The sequence below is a fragment of the Rhyacophila brunnea genome, unplaced genomic scaffold (assembly GCF_057557595.1).
Source record: "Rhyacophila brunnea isolate RB1 unplaced genomic scaffold, BYU_Rbru_1.0 scaffold_4, whole genome shotgun sequence".
NCBI lineage: Eukaryota > Metazoa > Arthropoda > Insecta > Trichoptera > Rhyacophilidae > Rhyacophila > Rhyacophila brunnea.
Window position 1 is genome coordinate 12090129 of NW_028233068.1, and position 19681 is coordinate 12109809.

The following is a 19681-nucleotide window of genomic DNA, read 5'->3' on the forward strand; positions in this document are numbered from 1 at the left end:
AAACACAAGTGGCAGGTGCAATTTGTATGAGGAATTTTGTGTAACTATGTTTTTTCAGAAGGTTCTAATAATTTTTAATATTATATAAATATTATTGGAATATCGCAGAGCTAGGATAGCGATTTGCAATTAGTTGGTAGGCACCTCCAAATTTAATTTCAATAGTATTTATAGTACAAGCAATGGTGACCGCATGTCACTGCTACGGAACTTGATTATTTTAACATTCACCATCGTTGTTCTCAAATTTGCTGGAAAATGTATGATGTTAGTCACTAATCGTCCGATTGGGACCGCATAACTTTATCCATGTAACGGTTCTTGCAAACATAAACATCACTGGCTCCCAATACCACTACATTAATATTTTAAGGGGGAATATTTAAAATTGAAATTATTGAATATTAGGTATAGTGTATTAATCTCACGAAGGTGTGTCCCTGTCCCACTAACTGCATACTTACGCAGATCAGTTTCTCATATGAATTTTTCTACTGTGTATTCTGCCTAGGGGGTGAGTGAGCCTCCATGAGATATAAAAATATACACCATACACTGTCAATAAATTAAGAAATAAAGAAATATTTCCAGATTTTTTCATTATGAAAAGTATCAAGTACCTACCTATATGCAGTTTGAACACAATGTAAATTTCTTTATGTTCAATAAAGAATGTTACATTCTAAAATCTTGTGAATTATTCATTGAATAAAAGAATTGGTTTTTCAATGTAAATTTATTTATGTGTCATTGGATTCATACATTACCGTTTTGAAAACTAATAAGGGCGCAGACACAGCACTACAGTTGCAACGTATTGACGCAGATCTTACTCGATTTAAATTTTTAATCGGAATTTTTTATCCAACTGGAGTTTCTAATCGGATGAATTTAGAATCAAGTAAGACCTGCGTCAACGCGTTGCAACTCCAGTAGGTCTATTCTTAACGGTTATCACTTTAGCACGTTTCCATTATACAAATTAGCACAAAATGTATTCTTTACAATAGACGGTTAGCGGCGGCTATCTCCAATTCATAATATGGTAAAAAAATTAGATATGTCGGTCAAATTCGGATATGTTCATAATGCCGAACCCAAGCGGATAAAGCCGAATGAGCGCCATCTAGTTGGCAATGAGCCGAACACAAGAACAATATCATACACGTCAGACATATCAACATAACCTACAATTCTATTAGTCATGTCATTGCGATTGCAGCAAAACTGTCGGATCTTGCAGCTCAATTCTCAATATTATGTAAAATTGACATACTCTGTTTCATTCTAATGTTAGCATGGTCAACAGAGGCGCTGTTAAAAGATAACACCTTTTGACATTTAAGACGGTCAACTTTTTTTATATAATTGACTGCCAGAATATGTTAAGTGATAAATGTGATACATTTATCACAATTACCTCTTTTTGGATGTTAAGTGATATGTTAGAATAGCTGGGCTGTGTATATATTTCCATATTAGATTATCTTAACTCTAGATTGATTAAATAAAGTGCCTTGTTTTATTACCTGGATTAAGTATTTTTTCAGACTCCTAATTAAAGAGTTAAAAATTAAATACCTAGATACTTATACTTACTGCATTAATGATGAATATGATAATCACTATCACATGAACAAAACATTAATTATGTTTATTGTCCTCATTTAACCACAAATAATGTTTAATAATTGGGATGTTCATGTCTCCCTTGACATTTTGAATAATTCAAATTCCATCCATTACTGAATAATGAATGCATAATGCACCAATCATAATAAATAGAGAAATGAATAATAAAAATCTGTACCTCGGAACCCTTTGTCGATTTATCTTATCTGTTGTGCCAAATTCACACTTTTAATCTGTTCTTAAGAAAAACCTAAAATTCTTGAAACATTTACTACAGGCCATGAATTTTTTTAAATTTTGTTTTCCCGAAAGTGTTCTTTTTGAGGATAAGGCAGTCTGCTTTCGGGTACAGATAAGATATAAATATAGTTTTTCGTCTGTTATGAATTTTTTGATGGCAGTTAATTTTTGTGAACATACAAATCATTATATTATTTTGATTATTATCATTATACATATAGATTTATCCCTTGAATTAAATTTAGAGCTAAAATATGTTGTGTATCTTTTAAGTAATTGATTTATAAACTTACATCTACTATCTGATGATAAATACTTGATGGAAATTGAATTAAATCTAATTGATGAGAGTTTTAAACATTTATTATATAGTGTTACCATATGGCGTAATGTCTTATTAATTAAAGTAATTCTGTATTCAAATAAGTACGTAGCAAAAATTCAAATATTTGTCTCCGGCCTGGAAGTAGGTAAGCTCCAATGGCATAGAATCACAGAAGCGCGCAATAACCCTTCTCCGGCTCGCTCTCTGGGAATAACTGAGACTTGCAAATCGCATTAATGCTAGAAACCCTATACAACATTTCGTAAGATTGCACTAATTAACCAACTGAGAATCATAACATACAACGATAGGTATCAGTTTTAGTGATCTAGGTTTCCTTATGGCTCTACATATTTACCAATTATACCAGGAGATATTTTTCTGTTTCAAAGAAAAAGAGAGACAAGTCTAAAAATAAGTAAAATGAGTTGAATAATATGCCAAATTAACCTATAATCTATAATGCATAAAGGACTCATCGAATCAATGCCTCTGATTTAGTGATTTTCACAGAGAAAAAGAAATTCTTATTGAAAGTTGTTCAAAACTCAATCTTCTTTTGGCTCTCCTAAAATGTAAAGATTTTAGACGTATCTCCTTTTTCCTTTCACGTAAAAATTTATTCTTTCAAATTTGGGATAAATATTTATTAATTTACGAATAGCGAAGTATTGCACAAAATCATGTGTCGCAAGTTCCACAATCATAAAATACACTTGTATTTTTTCAATGCATGTTTTGATCCATCATTCTTCATAAAAATGATCTCTTAAAGTGTCCATGTAATATGCTTAATTTACCTATATAATTTTAATTTGCATTATGTAGGCATTATTAAATTTGTATGATACTAGATAACTAACACACTGCCACTTTGCCACTGTCCTATATAATTGCTGGTATTTTAAATGATAAGAAATTCTATCCAAGTATAATAAAATAACATTCGAATTTAATCAAACATTAGCCATAATGTGTTTTGTCCTAATTAAAATTAAAACACAATATATTAAATAATATACTATGCATATTAATCAATAATTAAATAGGTAATATCTTTTACTAAAACAGTGTCCTTTCACCAATAATTCACAGTTGAGTGGAGAATAGAATATTGGCCTCCACACACAGTGATGCTTATTTTAACAGGCCATTTTTACGAAGAATCATTCTAAGCCATTAACGCACTTTGAATGAAAGAAAAATGTGTGATTTTATTAATAATATTATTATTAATTCTAATTTATTAAAGGAAGACTCTTTGTCACTAGTTGGAAACTGTTACTGGCTCCATCTAGAATAATGAATACGTAAATTTAATGTCACTAGTTGGAAACTGTTACTGGCTCCATCTAGAATAATGAATACGTAAATTTAATTTAAAGTAAAGTTTCTTTCAGTTCCAACCAATTTGTATATTCCATTCATTTCAATTTATATTGTAAAATACTCAATCCATTGTTAACGTTTCCAGGGTCAAAAATTGGTAGCAAAAGCAGATCAGCTGATCAAGCGTCGGGGCAAAATGGGTCTGGTGTGTGTGGGCGAGGAGTTGGCGGGAGTACAGAAGTGGATCGGAGACCGAGCAGGCAAAGAGTGCCAGGTCGGTGCCACCACAGGACGGCTACACAACTTCATCATAGAACCTTTTGTACCTCACCAACAGGTTTGTTAACGAAATTCATCTTGTTTTCTATTTATACCCATTCGTTGGTTAAAGTATAAGGACACTTGGGCTTCCTCCGAGATTGCATGTCACTTAAATTTAAAACTCACAAAACTTATTTAAATACAATAATCCTAACTGCCCTTTTTAAATATAAAATTATAACTATTTATATACATGTCAGGATAATAACAAAAATACTTTAGCAATAAAATAAAGTCCACATCACAAAATGTTAGAATATCTATTGATACTCTTCCAAGCTGGGATGCTTAGGGAGTCCTTCTTTTTGGGGTTAGAGTGGAGAGGGGCTTCGATAGGGACTTGCATCACATGGTTATTTAGTAGTAAAAGTGAAGAAAACACATGATTTAGATTTATTCATTGAATTTTTTAAACAGGTTGTAATTATTACGCCAGAGCATTTTGGTTACATTAATTGCACGATTATTATTGCATAGGAGGTTAAAAGTTACATACGCCTTTTCAATATATATTGTAAAAGTGGAAGGGGCTAATTATTATATATAGGTATATATATATATAGGTATTGGTTCATTTTAATAATGCTTGAGAAATACACATTTTTGTTGAGACAGGGAACAAACAAGAGTAATCTTCTTGAGCGATCTGTCTAAGGCATAAAGCCCATCAAGACGGACGAGCGGGCGCAGTCGGCGTAAGAAGCGTATATTCATAACCATAATCACACGCCTCTTGCCGCGCATTACCATTCACCTATGTAATAAGGGGCCCAAGAAGCACAAAATAATTATTATTACAGCGTCTCTCATAACAAAGCAATAAAAATATTATATTATTTCTCGGGGCTTGTAATTAAATATCGGACACGTAATAACTAAACAAAGCGTACACTGTTCTTAATAATGGCTTCTCGCCCGTCTTATCGACGACGCTTCGAGGAGCGTGATTTTGCTTGCTGTGTTCAATGAATGGACTCCATTGTATTTTCGTTAAATCGTATCGCTGAGAAGCGAAAAACGGTGACTCATGCGGCAGGCGGAGCACAAGGCGTCGTCAAATCCAGTGTGCGCTGGCGTATTTGATTACGTTGTATTTTAGACGATTTACGCGCCACTTGTAGAAATTTTGCGCGAGCGCCCTAATCGCTGCGTCAATGTGTACTTGACATACACCTTACATATTGTGTTTGTTATTAACATTGTATCAACTTGGCAAAATTCATTATTACACGGAAAGGTATTGATCGGCATTAACTTGATGACTTATTTTCAGTCAGAAGAAATGTACATATGCATTGCATCCGGCAGAGGTGGCGACACAATCCTGTTCCACCCGGCCGGTGGAGTGGACATCGGAGACGTGGACGAAGTGGCCGTCACCTACACAGTGCCCACTGGAACAAAAATCAACCCCGCCCTCACCGAAAAGTCACTCCTTCAAGGAGTTTCTGCGGATAAAAGAAAGTTAGTATAATTTACACATTCTATTATTATTAAATTATTAAAATCTCATTTTTTGGAAGAAAAATACTTCCATGTGTAGATAAAGAATTTGATTTGGAATAATCTAATTCATACCTTGTAATAAGCTTCTCATTTTTCGATATCTCTTTAAATTTGATTTGGAATAATCTAATTCATACCTTGTAATAAGCTTCTCATTTTTCGATATCTCTTTAAAAGACATGGTGATTTATTAAAGTCTGCAATATTAATTATTTATTACCTATGGTTACAAGTAAATTGTACATATTACATTTCACCGTAGCACAGTTAACTGTGAGCTGTCTTACCGGAAAGAAATGGCCATATTCATATAGCATTCAGATCAAAAAATTATGCGTTGCTCGTGGAGCATTTCAGACAGTAATGTTCCAATTTTATTAGATTCCATGGAAACATTTGATTTGTATCACATATCTGACAATAACTCTATCATTATCAGATATTTTAGAGGTACGATTTGTTACTTACGGGCACCTACTAGAATTTTACATGAATAATACGATATGGTTGTATTTTTAAGTTACTTACCTAACTATTTTCTATCCTTCTATCCTATCGTCTTTCCCTTGTATTCTGGTGGTTTTTATTATGTAACTATTTTAAACGTTGTATTTAGACATAAATTTGATTTAGTTGCTGTACGGCAATACGTTTCCGATACAATATCTCACGGTGAAGTGTAACACGGCCAACTGCATACGTACAAATTTCTGGACACGATTTATTATATTGCTAAAATCCTGTTTAAAGGATCTCACCGAAGACTGAAATTTACAAAAAGGCTAAGATTGAAAATTGTCTCGACTGGGATAATGATCATAAATCAAAACTGTGCGCAACATGCAACATTCTTATGTGAGTATAGGCAAGGTCGTGCGAGCACAGTGATGTCACTCGGTAATCCAAAACGGATGATGAAGTGCGTCATTTCGGGATTATACCCTGCGCGCTGCATGTCGGGTGAAAATAGTGCATGTGACTCAAGCTGTTCTTTTCAAACTAAAATAACGCATTCCACCGATGTGCGGAGCGGAGCTATATTTGGCAATGTGTATTTTGTGAATAACAATGATGTCACATCGACGTATTCGACACGTTGCAGATGAGACGAGCTTAGATGTGCGAGCCGGCAAATGATTGTTTATCATGTACCTACATTCTAACATAACAATAAAATGGGCCATCAGGTAGCCATCAACAAATTACCTATACTAAAAATGTTGTGGAACCGCCACATAGTTAGTGTTCATCTCCAAACTTTGGATCTGAATATTTTGATGTGCATTCTATCTATAGAAGCAAAACATAGGCTGTCATTATTATTAATTATTTTGTATCTATTCCCACAGAATGCTACTCCCTTTTATAGAAGAGCTATACCGAGTGTACGTAGAGCTTCACTTCACCTACTTAGAAATAAACCCCCTGGTCGTAACAAGCAATAAGATCTACGTGCTAGATCTGGCGGCAAAATTGGACCAGACGGCAGACTTTGCCTGCGCCAAGCTGTGGGAGGGAGCCGAGTTCCCGCCACCCTTCGGACGGGACGCCTTCGCCGAGGAGAGATATATCGCTGAGCTGGATGCCAAGAGTGGGGCTAGCTTGAAAGTAAGGAATACCAAGTGAATTACAATTCTTCAAAGAGATGTATATTAAGTTATCATCTTTTCCACTGTATTTTACAACTATAGATCATAGACCGTGAGATTGGCCAAGTGGCTTACATTCATTATATTCATTTGATCCATACGATCACGGATTATAAAGCCAATAGAAAATTAAATAGATTAAGTGATGATTTAGTCAACTGAATTTATCAGCCTTCGTGTTTTTTCTTAAATCTGTTCCTAGGGTGTATAGCTTGAGTCTAAATGTGAGGACCCCTATGTAAAGGATCTTTAAAATAATATCCATCTAAACTCACCCATATGCAAGAGAAACATATTAATGTCCTAAACTAGCGTTTCTCAACCTTTTTACACCTGAGGACCACTGAAAATAGGAAAAATGTTTTGCGGGCTGTTAACGTAAAAATAAAAAATATCAATTCAGTGGTATGAAACGACTATATTGCAAAACAATAAATGCAAGTAAAACGTTTGATCGCCGTTGGGTTTGTCACGTAAAACCATAAATTTTTTTTTAAGATCAAAAACACGATGGACAAACATTTGAAGGTGCATTTGTTTTGAAGATTTTTTTGGAATTTTCAGCATAGGCATTTGTTCGCCAAAAATTCGTGAACCACCAGAAAATCTCTGCTGACCACTGTTTAAGAAATACTGTCCTAATCGATATGGTTGAACCATGGCACGGCCATTGCCCTCCCAATTAGCAATACTAATCTTAAATTACTCTACACTGGGGATAATGTTATAAAATTTGCAAATTAACTCGATTCTTTTTTTTTTTACAGTTGACAGTTCTTAACAAATCGGGGCGCGTGTGGACGATGGTGGCAGGAGGTGGAGCGTCAGTAGTATACACAGACACGCTGTGTGACTTGGGCGGGGCGGCCGAGCTGGCTAACTACGGAGAGTACAGCGGAGCACCCACCGAGTCGCAGACCGCCGCATATGCTAAGACTATCTTCGAACTGATGTGCACGGGAAACCCACATCCGCTTGGAAAGGTAACATATTAATTTACATCAGATACCTTTTTTATGATGAAACAAAAAATGCCTTTAACGTTGTGAAATGTGAGGTTATTTGATGAGTCAACAACCATCTCAGGAATTATGCGGTTGGTTCAATTTGGAATCATCTTTTTGAAGCTAATTTTTAACACATCTCAGAAATAAATAATCCTGAAACTGATTTTCATAAAGCTTCAATAGCATATTCAATCAAATTACACAAATTCAATTAAATCAAATTATCCAGCAGCTAAAATAAACTGAAATAAATTAGCCAATGTGTATCTTCTGATAATGTAATTTTCTGCAACCTGAGTGCCATATCAGGATCCATGCCCGAAACACTATAAAAAATGTTATCGTTTCTTCATATAGGTTTTGATTATCGGTGGTGGCATTGCCAACTTCACAAATGTGGCTGACACATTCCGAGGGATCATCGCAGCCATTGAAGTGTTCAAAGACCGTCTACGGCAGCACGCCGTGACAATCTTTGTCAGGAGAGGTGGTCCTAATTACCAAGAAGGTCTAAGGTAATTAATCGATTAAATAAATATTTGATTCTATTTGTGATTTGAACTTTTTATTTTATTATTTGTTCAAGGCGACTGCTGAATTTTTGTGTATAGGTAATAATGAGCAGTTGTATTATAATGCATGCACCTGCAATGTGAATTGGTTGTACACATTCAATTTGGTTGAATGCGATCATGGCATTTCAATATTTCTGCCAAAATTCATAGTAAAATGTAGAATGCATGCAAATGCATCAACTGCTATTTGATAACATTCACTCAATATTGATAATCGCATGAAAAAAATTGTAATTTCCTACGATGATTGTCACTGTGGACGCTGCGCTGCTATGACAATTGATACTATATGTATATGCCGATATGTAGTGGAAATTAATGTTCATCAGGTCATGTTATGAATTAAAACATTAACTATCTGGAGCTAGCCTATTTGGTTTAACCATTTTAATTAAGATAAACTTATTTTACTAATATTCTCCAAATATCTTTTACAGACAAATGAGAGAGGTCGGTCAAAAACTGGGTATTCCCCTGTACGTATTTGGTCCGGAAGCTCACATGACACACATCTGCCGATTGGCTCTAGGCCATGAACCTGTACCTGAAGATATGAGACAGCAGGGAGCTCCCAAGATGCTACCGAAACTTAATCCTCCCCCTACAAAGGTAACTTTCGCATTCTATGGTATATCAATATCAAATCTTGATGATTGATTATACGGCAGTATTACCTTTATCATCTGACCATTGTACACAGTATTCCAATTGCCATTATTTATTTTTGTTCAATTTTTAAATGACAAATGTAATGAGAATTTGGGACAGTTTTTAATTTAATTAGCTCTTTCGGCATTTCACAGATGGAGACTGATGATATCAGCGGTGGTAAGCCGATGACAAAGAAAGAACTGGACGCTATTTGCAAGAGAGACGGAGACCGGCCTGTGCCGACTGGGCAAGTTCTCTTCACTCAAGAAACCAAGAGCATCGTCTGGGGCATGCAGAACAGAGCCATACAGGTATTGCCTTTATTATTTTGGGCAACTTCATTTACCGTTTTACGATTATAAAGAAATAAATTATGTTGAATGAATAGAAATTAACAAATAATAATATTGTGTCCGATGTAGACGATTCATTCTTTTTTTTCACTATTTTAAGAGAGGTTATTTCAGTGTTTATTTTGTGCAGAACGGCTAGCTTAATTGGTCACTCGCATTAATACAAAACATTCACATAATTGTCCTGTAGCACTCGAGCTCTAACTTCTCTATCCTTCTCGTGATCGGTACTCTAATTCTCCATGTTTCATATCCACACAAGAGTACCGACACAATATGTTCCATTAGAGAACCTTAGGGTTTAATTTCTTTTATTTTGTTAACTGTCAATTCATGGTGGAACTGCATTGTATTGTTGTTTTTATTTAATAAAACGCAATTTTTTTTGTAGTACTTATTTCACTTTTAATCAATAGATTAGGACCGGTTTCGTCCGCCTCAGAGGGACATTTTCAACTGGGGTTTAATTTGATACTAACATGGTAATGTATTACATGGATGTATTCTCTCTTTAACAGAATATGTTGGACTTTGACTATGTGTGCAGTCGCAAAGAGCCGTCAGTAGTGGCCGTGGTTTACCCATTCACATCCGACCATAAGCAGAAATTCTACTTCGGAAACAGAGAGATATTTGTACCAGGTAATTAGCTACTTACTCACTCTACCTATAATATAAATTCACATCATTTGCTATGAACAGTGAAGAAAATATCAATTTGGGACCCTTGACTGGTTAGCTATTACAGTCACCGTATATTATAATATATTGTGTAGGATATAGTTATATTTTATCATAGCGATAATAATGTTATTTTGCCTTTACTTATTCCAGTGTACAGTGACTTGGATCTCGGTTTCCGAAACCACCCAGAGGCTACTGTCCTCATCAACTTTGCATCCCTGCGTTCCGCGTACGATTCCACCCTCCAAGCTATGGAGCACAAAACTCTCAAGACTGTCGTTATCATTGCCGAGGGAATTCCCGAGAACATGACCAGGAAACTCATCAAGGCTGCTGATGAAAAAATGGTATGTTTCTTTATTTTCTTCTCCATCATCTTTGCTAATAATCATGCAATCCAATGTGCTACCATCTTTAAAATTCCTATTTTCCATAAATTTATTAAATAGTTTTTAATTGATCACATGAGTCGTATAGGATCAAAAGTAGAACTGTCGCAAATATATCGAAATTTAACTAAGTATGCCAAATTATTCTTATGACCATAATGTACGACTAGCAATATAATATTCGAATCAAAATCATATCTGTGTGATATAAAATTGTGATGGAAAATAGGGCTTGGTATCAGAATTAGAACTGTTCAATACTTTGGAAACAAAAGTAGAACTGTTGAATTTGAATTGAATTTCTAATTTCTAAATGTAGAAACATATTTCATGCTATTATAACACTAAAAAACCAAACAAAACGTTTTTCGTCATTCTCTTGAAATTATGAATAACGCACAGATCTACTTTTGATACCACAGTAAAACCTCATTAGTAATAACACTGATAATTCGAAATGATTTCAGAGTCCCTGGCATACAAAAATATTCAATAAATCGTAATAAAGTACACTATTTCATGAGCCAGTCATTGAAAAGTGTGACAGACTTTTCTTATAAAATCAATCAATCAAATCAAATCAAAAATCAAATATTTTAATAAGGTAATAAAAATAATCTATAATCACATCACAGGTACATCTATAATCGGAAACAAAATTCATGAAAATCAAAAAAAAAATTTTTTTTCAAAATTTTATTATTTTTCCCCCATACATTTCATAATTCATAATTCGAATTTTTTTCGATTTTCGGTCCCATGGAATTCGTATTAACGAGGTTTTACTGTATATGACTCACATATACCTACATATAATGGCAAAATTATGAAAATTGTGCAATATAAATTTTAATGACACTACAACAAACATGCATTAACATCGGTAATCATTACTCAATAAAAAAATTATTATCCCAAACTAAATTCTTTTTTCTGTATATGACATACTTAATAATTTTGACAGCTGTCATTTGTGTTTCTCAATTCTGCCACTAAGTGTCATTAGCACTTGAGCGACCGATTTCGGCTTAATACGGTTAAGTGACGCTTGAGGCTTAAGCATTTAAGTATAAATTAAATATAGGTTTGTATTACTTCAGGTAACAATCATTGGTCCAGCTACGGTGGGAGGCATCAAGCCTGGTTGCTTCAAGATCGGCAACACGGCCGGCATGATCGACAACATCTTGGAATCAAAACTGTACAGGCCCGGCAGGTAAGAATAATTGGCTCATGTATATTTATATCTATTTCACCCTTTTAACAATAAGTGCCTATACGCACATGCGGCAGGCCGCCTATCGTTTTTTGTATGCCGGCTAACCGCAGCGGCCTGCCGCATATCGCACTTTGCATACAAAAAAACGATAGGCGGCCTAGCCGCAAGTGCATATGGGCACTAAGGTTACCCCGTTTCCCAGATCAAACACAATCTACTTAATTTTATGTTGTAAAACTGCATCGGGTGGATCACTTTTCTTCCACCACTGCAAGTCAAGAGATGTTCGACAATGAATTTAAATGGGTCGAGTGATAGGGAAGCTAATGAGATTTGAACAATAAAATATTAACAACTCAAAAATATCGATTTAGAGATAAGCTTATTGCAGAGGTAAGCTGATTATTGTTAAACTAGGAATTTTGAAATTTGAAAAATATAATAATATTACATTAATCATAATAAATGATCAAACATTACATGTGTAATATTTCTGTTGCATTTTAGTGTGGCGTATGTATCGAAGTCAGGAGGCATGTCAAACGAGCTGAACAACATCATCTCGAAGGAGACGGATGGAGTGTACGAGGGTGTGGCAATCGGTGGAGATCGTTACCCCGCCAGCACTTTCCTCGACCACTTGATCAGGTAATTACAATTATTTTTTATGTGTTACATAATACTAAAGACATTGATGGATGCCTTCTCTATAAGACAGACCAAATATAGAAAAGTGATGCAGAAATAAAACTAATTGCTACTGTTTAAATTAGCATTACGCAGTGTGGATCTATATCAACCAAACACAATTTTAGATTTACTGAAACAGACAAATTTCATAAATTGTTATTGAAGTATTATTGTCGTATTATGCAGATGGCGAATCCTCTTTTTGGTTATAAATGTGTTAAAGTTGACGTTGTGTTCGATACTTTTTTCATATAACCTAAGAATTTTTCCTAAGATTTAGTTAATCCTATGAAATCGTGTCAATGTAACCAAACACTTATAAACAATGTAACCAAACAATTAAAAATAAGATTATTCTGCCAAATGTCAAAGAAAGAACTGGCTGCTTGCTTGGTTTACTGACACTTCTTAAATTGTTTTATTATAGGTATGAAAAAGACCCCAATGTAAAGATGATGGTGCTTCTTGGAGAAGTTGGAGGAGTGGAAGAATACCATGTCTGCCGAGCGATGCTTGAGGGGAAGATCACAAAACCTTTGGTAGCTTGGTGCATCGGTACTTGCTCAGGTCAGCAGCTCAAAACTGTTTTGTTTTTAAACATTACTTTTGTTGTTACTTGATTATCTTTCTTTTTGCGTAATGATAAGTCTATAATAGACAGGGTATTTATGTATGAGAACCAAACTGGGAGGCGTATTGGGGCACTTGAACAGGATTTTGAAATGTGATCTCCACATTGTTTATTGTTGAATCAATGTATGCTGCCAGTGCTCACATATGAATGAGAAACATGGAGATCGAAAAATTAAGGATAGTGCAACGTGGCATAGAAAGGTTCCTGTTGGATATAATGCGGAAAGACCACAAGAGAAACGAACAGATAAGGAAGTAGACGAGGTTGTGCGATTGTGATAAATGTTACCTTGAGGCAATGAGCTGGACATGTCACTCGGCAAATGAACAAAATAATTTTATTTTTTTTAGAATTATTAATAACCATGTCCTTGCTTTTTCGTACAAGGTGGTTGTTAGTAATTTTGAACAATCACAAACACCCAGGCTTTGAGAAAAACACATAAATATTGTGTGTCCTGACCGGGAATCGAACCCAGGAACTCTCGGGTGGAAGGCAAGCGCCTTACGCACTGCACCACGAGAGCCACCTAATTTTTATTATCGTCGTATTGTGCTAACCAAGGGGCACTTAAATGGAGGTGGCCTCAAAGTCGCTGAATTGACCAACTGATTAGCTTTGGCAGAAGGGTATGAAAAATCAAGAACAGAGAGGAATGTAGGAAGCTATTATGAGGAGGTCTTAATCCGTGGATTAGATCCGTAATTAGTGGATCGACCCTGGTTTTCTTTATGTGACACTTAAATTTATGTGTTGTTTCTTTGCAGCCATGTTCACATCCGAAGTGCAATTCGGACATGCGGGCTCATGCGCGGGATCCAAACTGGAAGAGGCCGGGGCGAAGAACACACTGTTGGCGAGACACGGCGCGTACGTGCCAGACAGTTTCGACGTGCTGGGAGCAGAGGTTGGCAACGTCTACAGGCAACTGGTTGCCTCGGGTGTGGTCACTCCGAAGCCTGACGTCGTGCCACCGAAGCTGCCCATGGATTATGATTGGGCCATGGTAAGGAATTAGTATAGATATTATATGAATACGTCTTCAACACTATGGTCATCTTTTTATCAATTATTCATTTACAATTTAACATAATATTAGTTTTGTAAGATTCAAGTGATAAAGATGAATTTATGGAAGGTAACTCATATCCCTTATTTTATCTATCATTATAGAAACTGGGATTGATCAGGAAACCGGCAGCCTTCATCAGCACAATCTGCGACGAGAGAGGAAAAGAGTTGTGCTATAGCGGAGTGCCAATCAGTCAACTCGTCGAAAGGGAATATGGAATTGGACTCTCACTCAGTCTTCTATGGTAGGCATAACAGTAAATTATATGTTGATATATAATTCAGCGGATGTCTGTAAAAAGAATCAACTACAATTCTTACATAATTTTAACTCTGAAGTTTTCTTGTATATATCATTTCAAATAATATGATATCTTTGTATTAAATAAATATACCCGATAGATATTGGAGATTCTAATAAACACTTTTAGGAGCATGCATAATTTAATAAAGATGCACAATGCTGCATTTGGCCAACTAAATTATACTCATTACATTGATAAAACAAATATTTATATTACGATAACTGTAATAATACAATATTTATTAATTTCATTCAGGTTCCAGCGAGAGTTGCCTCCGAGCCTATGCAGGTTCTTAGAAATATGTTTGGTGATCACCGCCGATCACGGTCCAGCCGTCAGCGGAGCTCACAACACCATGGTCTGTGCCAGAGCAGGAAAAGATCTCATTTCTTCACTCGTCAGTGGATTACTCACGATTGTAAGATCATGTTTTAATTATTATTAGCCACTCATATTGTGGTTTAAAACTCGTGGATAGTTTATCTGAATACATAGAACATATTATACAAGTAAATGAAATAAATGGTCATTTTCAGGGTGACAGATTTGGAGGAGCTTTAGACAAAGCGGCGGTAGACTTTTCGGCAGCGTGTGCTGCCGGCAAACATCCCATGGACTTTGTCAACGAGAAGAGAGCCAAGGGAGAACTTATTATGGGAATCGGTCACAGGTTTGTCACACATTTTTACAATCTATTGCTGGTGGATTACCAACATTTGTGCACTTGCCTAATGGCAGAATGCATACAACTTTTGTGTTATGATGGGTACATTTGACAAATCTTGGATAATACATAGTTTGTACCCAAGTACTTGAAGCTACATCCGTCGGATTTTGACTAATGTGTTTTACCAATTGAGGAACCGTTATCCAAAATCATTGAATAAAAAATAGTTTATTCACACCTGACCTGATTTGCGTGGATAATAGTTATCAGATCACTGAAGATGGAAACATTGAATAATACTTGTCATGAATTATTCAACAAAAGTTCTTAATTTGACAACAATCGATGTATCCTTTGTTATTGAAAACAACTGGTAACCTAGAATCTAAAAATAGTTTTTTTCCTCTGCAGAGTGAAGTCGATAAACAACCCTGATGAGAGAGTCCGCAGTTTGAAGGGTTATGTGGAAAGGAGCTTCGAGAAGCACCCCACACTCGACTATGCGTTGGCTGTGGAGGCCATCACCACTCGCAAGAAGCCCAACCTCATCCTCAACGTGGACGGTCTCATCGCCGCCGCCTTCGTGGACCTCTTCAGGCACAGTGGACAGTTCTCAGAGTGAGTAATTTTCAATTTTTACCCTTTTCATGTGTTCAATCTATTCACTTCAATTCAATCAATTTCAATTCATTCACAATCATTTAAGTTCATTCAATCTTTCACATTCTATTCAGATTTCAGTTAAATTGGAAATATTTCAGTGTTCATTTCATGGGGTAAACTGTTCTACATTTTAACTTTTATTACGTTAGCTTGAACGGGCATAATACATCATAAAACGTATGTAATTTGTTTTGGGATATGGTAATAAACATGGGTATGTCAAGTGGTAGAGTTACCTTAAAACTTGAAATAAAAGAGGGCAAGCATATAGCTCGGGAAAAGGCAATCGCTGTACAAATCTAGTTATTCAGTTCCAGTGGTACCAGAGGGGTAGAGGATCTCCTACAGGCCGCTGGATCGACAAGATTCATAAATTCTGTAGAAGTATGTTGTGGTAACCCAATCCATAAGATTGAGAGGAATAGAATCAACTCTGAAGTGTGTCCTTCCATCATTGGATTGATTTAAGCTGATTATGACTTGTAATACAATTGGAAGCTTAACGAATAAAGCATGCCCAGCAAACGAAGGCTATGTGCTCGAATCTGACTCGGTCTAAGATTTTTTTCTAATATGTAGGTTTGTTTCTGAGGTTTTTCAAAGTCATGTCATCATCAGCCTGGATTAAACCATTGCTGGACGAAGGCTTCTCCAAGTTGATTCCAATCGTCTCGGTTTCATTTTTTCAAATTCAAATTTATTTTACATATAATGAACATTCACAAACAAGTCCACCCAAATTCACCTCGCGTATGAGGAATATATCAATATCTGAAGCTATTTGATTAAACATAGTCATTCCCCTCCCAATTGGCATGCGCTACATTGCCACGCACGCCGGAAAAACTTAATGTATTAATTACAATAAAAATAATGGCTACATTGATACATATTTTCAATATTGAATGAAACATAATGAACATGTTATGTATTTGTCTTCCAGGGAAGAGGCTGAGCAGTACATTAGTATGGGCTCAATAAACGCTCTGTTTGTGTTGGGCCGTAGCATCGGTCTCATCGGCCACTACCTCGACCAGAACAGGCTGCAGCAGCCCCTCTACCGGCACCCATGGGACGACATCACCTACATGCCCAAGAACTAAGCTAACCTCACACAACTAATGTAGTCAATATCCAACATCATACACAAATCCACTCTGTCACCCTATTCAGCTCATGTGCACAATCTTAAATGTACCGTAGCAAGCTTCCTTATTGGTGTTTTTGCCATCGAAATTCTACTATATCAGAGCGAGCAAGATTGTGTTAGCGTTATTGTCTATGTGTAACTAAATTATCATTGTCAAACGAAAGGTTTTATCATTGATCCTTATGATAATTTAGTTCCATTTTGACAATATTATATTAAGTGTAACTGCCAATTCGAATTACGTCACTATTTTTATAACCTGATGAATTTTATATTACATGGGAGTTTAGTACCAAATACCAGTTGACTCAACGGTGTTATTTTTTATTTAATCTACTTATTTGAATCGATTTCGACATCGCCGTAATCTGTTGTACTCTTTTTGGAGCGATTATTATTCTGTAAGCTTAAAAAGTGTAATTTATTTTTCTTCATCGTATTAAAGTGGTTTTAAGTGTAGGAAATTTTAGATGTCGAGGACGGAGCTTAGTTTATTTTTCAAATATGTACATTTCTATAATAAAATCAGGGTGGATTCCGTGTGAATAGTTATGTATTAAAATTATTTTTGAACGATAAATTATTATTTATTGTATTCTCATTCCCAGCACATTCTATACCAATTTTTTTTAGTCACTTCGATTGACCTAAAAATAATAGTTAACGTAATCTTTCCTGTCTGAGTTGCGAGGGAAAACTTTCTCTCTTCTTATTTTTATAAATTTGGGTGTTGTGAATTTTTATTTTTTATTCTTTCCATGGGCACTCGCCGTGTGCAAAAAACAAAGACATTTAAATATAATGTGGCATACCTGAAATGTATATTCTCTGATGAAAGTTTTATTTGTTGTAAGTATGAATATAAATTGTGTAACGGTGAGAATCAGATATTATTATAACGGAGATCTACTAAATAAATGCGTTTAAAATTAGCAAATCAAATGAATTCTATAGATGTAATTCAGAGTGGGAAATACTATTATATGCTCAAAAATATGAACAATACATTTTTAAACAGATTGGTTATTTGCCTGCTGCATTTTTACTGCCTTGTTTTTAATTAAATTTTAATATTATAACTTGTACGGAATCGTCGTTTGTCAGGTAGAAAATTCGGATCGATATTTTACGTATCGACGGCATCAAACAAAACAAAAAATTATATGCGTGCACGCCGATTAGCGAATCGTTCGGATTCATGTTTTGACGCGCCGTTTGAATGTTAGGAAAAAATTATATATAATATATGTCACACACGATAGGCCTTTTTGTGGGACCCGATGTGGGATCCACAAGTAGTTTTATGCACCTGTTGATTACGATGTTTATATATTAAATGCCTGTCACGTTAACTGAAGTGTACAAGCATGCTGCAATGATATACTGTAATATGTACACACTTTGATGTTTCATTTTTATAGCTTGCTGTCCCGCATGTCAAGATGGCATTTTCTGAGTTGTTCTATTGACATATATAATTCAACATTGACATAATTATAACTATGCTGCATTCAAGTTGTTTATATTAGTAAAAGTTCACTATGCCCTATCCGCAGTGATAATTACAATTGTTATAGAATAGAAATTGAAGTATTTCTAATTGAATAGAAGGGATTTAGCGTGTTTAGTTTTTGACAGTAATCTTCAGATTTGGCATTTTAAGCAAAAGTATCCTTATTGCAGCATGTTTTCTTTTCAGGTTGGCATTATTAGGTTAAAAATATATCTAATATTAATTATTAAAAAAAATGTAACACAATGACAACTTTATTTATAAATATTGTATTTTGAATGATTTTCATTGGCGCATGAGGGAATCTCTCGGCTGAATATGATTTAACTACCGAAAATAAGATTAATACAAACAGAATGTCATCGTGAACTTTTGTTTTTCGCTGTCACCCGGTGAATAATGTGATTATTAAAAATATTTATAAAAAAGATTGGTTCGGTTTTAAATTTTGTGTAAGGTTTTTTGAATGAAATAAAAATGGTGCTAGATTTTTAAAAACAACAGCCATCCGTGTTATAATTTTTGTAGGAAGCAACTTTCACGAGAAATGGTATATTTTTTTTAAGAATTTTTGTAGAGAATTTTATATACTCAATCCTACTTTGTAAATTTCATAATGGTTATTATATACTGTATTGTCAATTGCAAAATTAAGTTAAGTTAATTTCCAACTCGAAACTGTCCATCTAAAAACAGAATTGTCAAATTCTTTCATGGGTTTGAACAAGGGTTTAACTTAACCTAATCTTAACAAAAATAAATATTACAAATTGTTGACAAGTTCTAATTGAAAAACAAATAATCCGGGGACTGATACTGACCGCATGACCTCATTAATAGAATTACAGTTTCGGTTTGGGTTGTCTTAATTATTTCTCTTGTTATATTTTGCTTCCGACAATGTTTGCCTAAAATCAAAATGGCTGAACGCGTCAGGACCTCGACGATGCTAATATATCACGAAAATATTCCATTACCGTGTAGCATTACAATTAATATTATTTCCCTTGTCTTTTTATAATATGATAGTTGCATTAATAAATTGTAACAATTTCAAATGTCTGTAATGTTACGAAGAAATGCATATGGACAAACAATAAAGGTGTTT

At 35.0% G+C, this 19681-nt stretch overlaps 1 protein-coding gene across 2 annotated transcripts in view; it reads left to right on the forward strand.

Annotated features, from left to right (window-relative positions):
• The window catches only part of ATPCL (ATP-citrate synthase), an 85761-nt gene extending 66985 nt beyond the window's left edge, over positions 1-18776 (forward strand). For both annotated transcript variants that reach the window (XM_085953717.1, XM_085953719.1), the window contains exons 3-20: positions 3672-3863; positions 5121-5311; positions 6703-6961; positions 7770-7985; positions 8367-8524; positions 9022-9193; positions 9388-9546; positions 10107-10230; positions 10423-10619; positions 11762-11877; positions 12388-12528; positions 12998-13137; positions 13972-14210; positions 14378-14520; positions 14836-14998; positions 15117-15250; positions 15659-15865; positions 16854-18776. In XM_085953717.1, the coding sequence (XP_085809843.1) occupies positions 3672-3863; positions 5121-5311; positions 6703-6961; positions 7770-7985; positions 8367-8524; positions 9022-9193; positions 9388-9546; positions 10107-10230; positions 10423-10619; positions 11762-11877; positions 12388-12528; positions 12998-13137; positions 13972-14210; positions 14378-14520; positions 14836-14998; positions 15117-15250; positions 15659-15865; positions 16854-17013 (3111 nt within the window). In that variant the 3' untranslated portion in view covers positions 17014-18776. The remainder of the gene's footprint in view (positions 1-3671; positions 3864-5120; positions 5312-6702; positions 6962-7769; positions 7986-8366; positions 8525-9021; positions 9194-9387; positions 9547-10106; positions 10231-10422; positions 10620-11761; positions 11878-12387; positions 12529-12997; positions 13138-13971; positions 14211-14377; positions 14521-14835; positions 14999-15116; positions 15251-15658; positions 15866-16853) is intronic.
• The last annotated feature ends 905 nt before the right edge of the window (positions 18777-19681 follow it).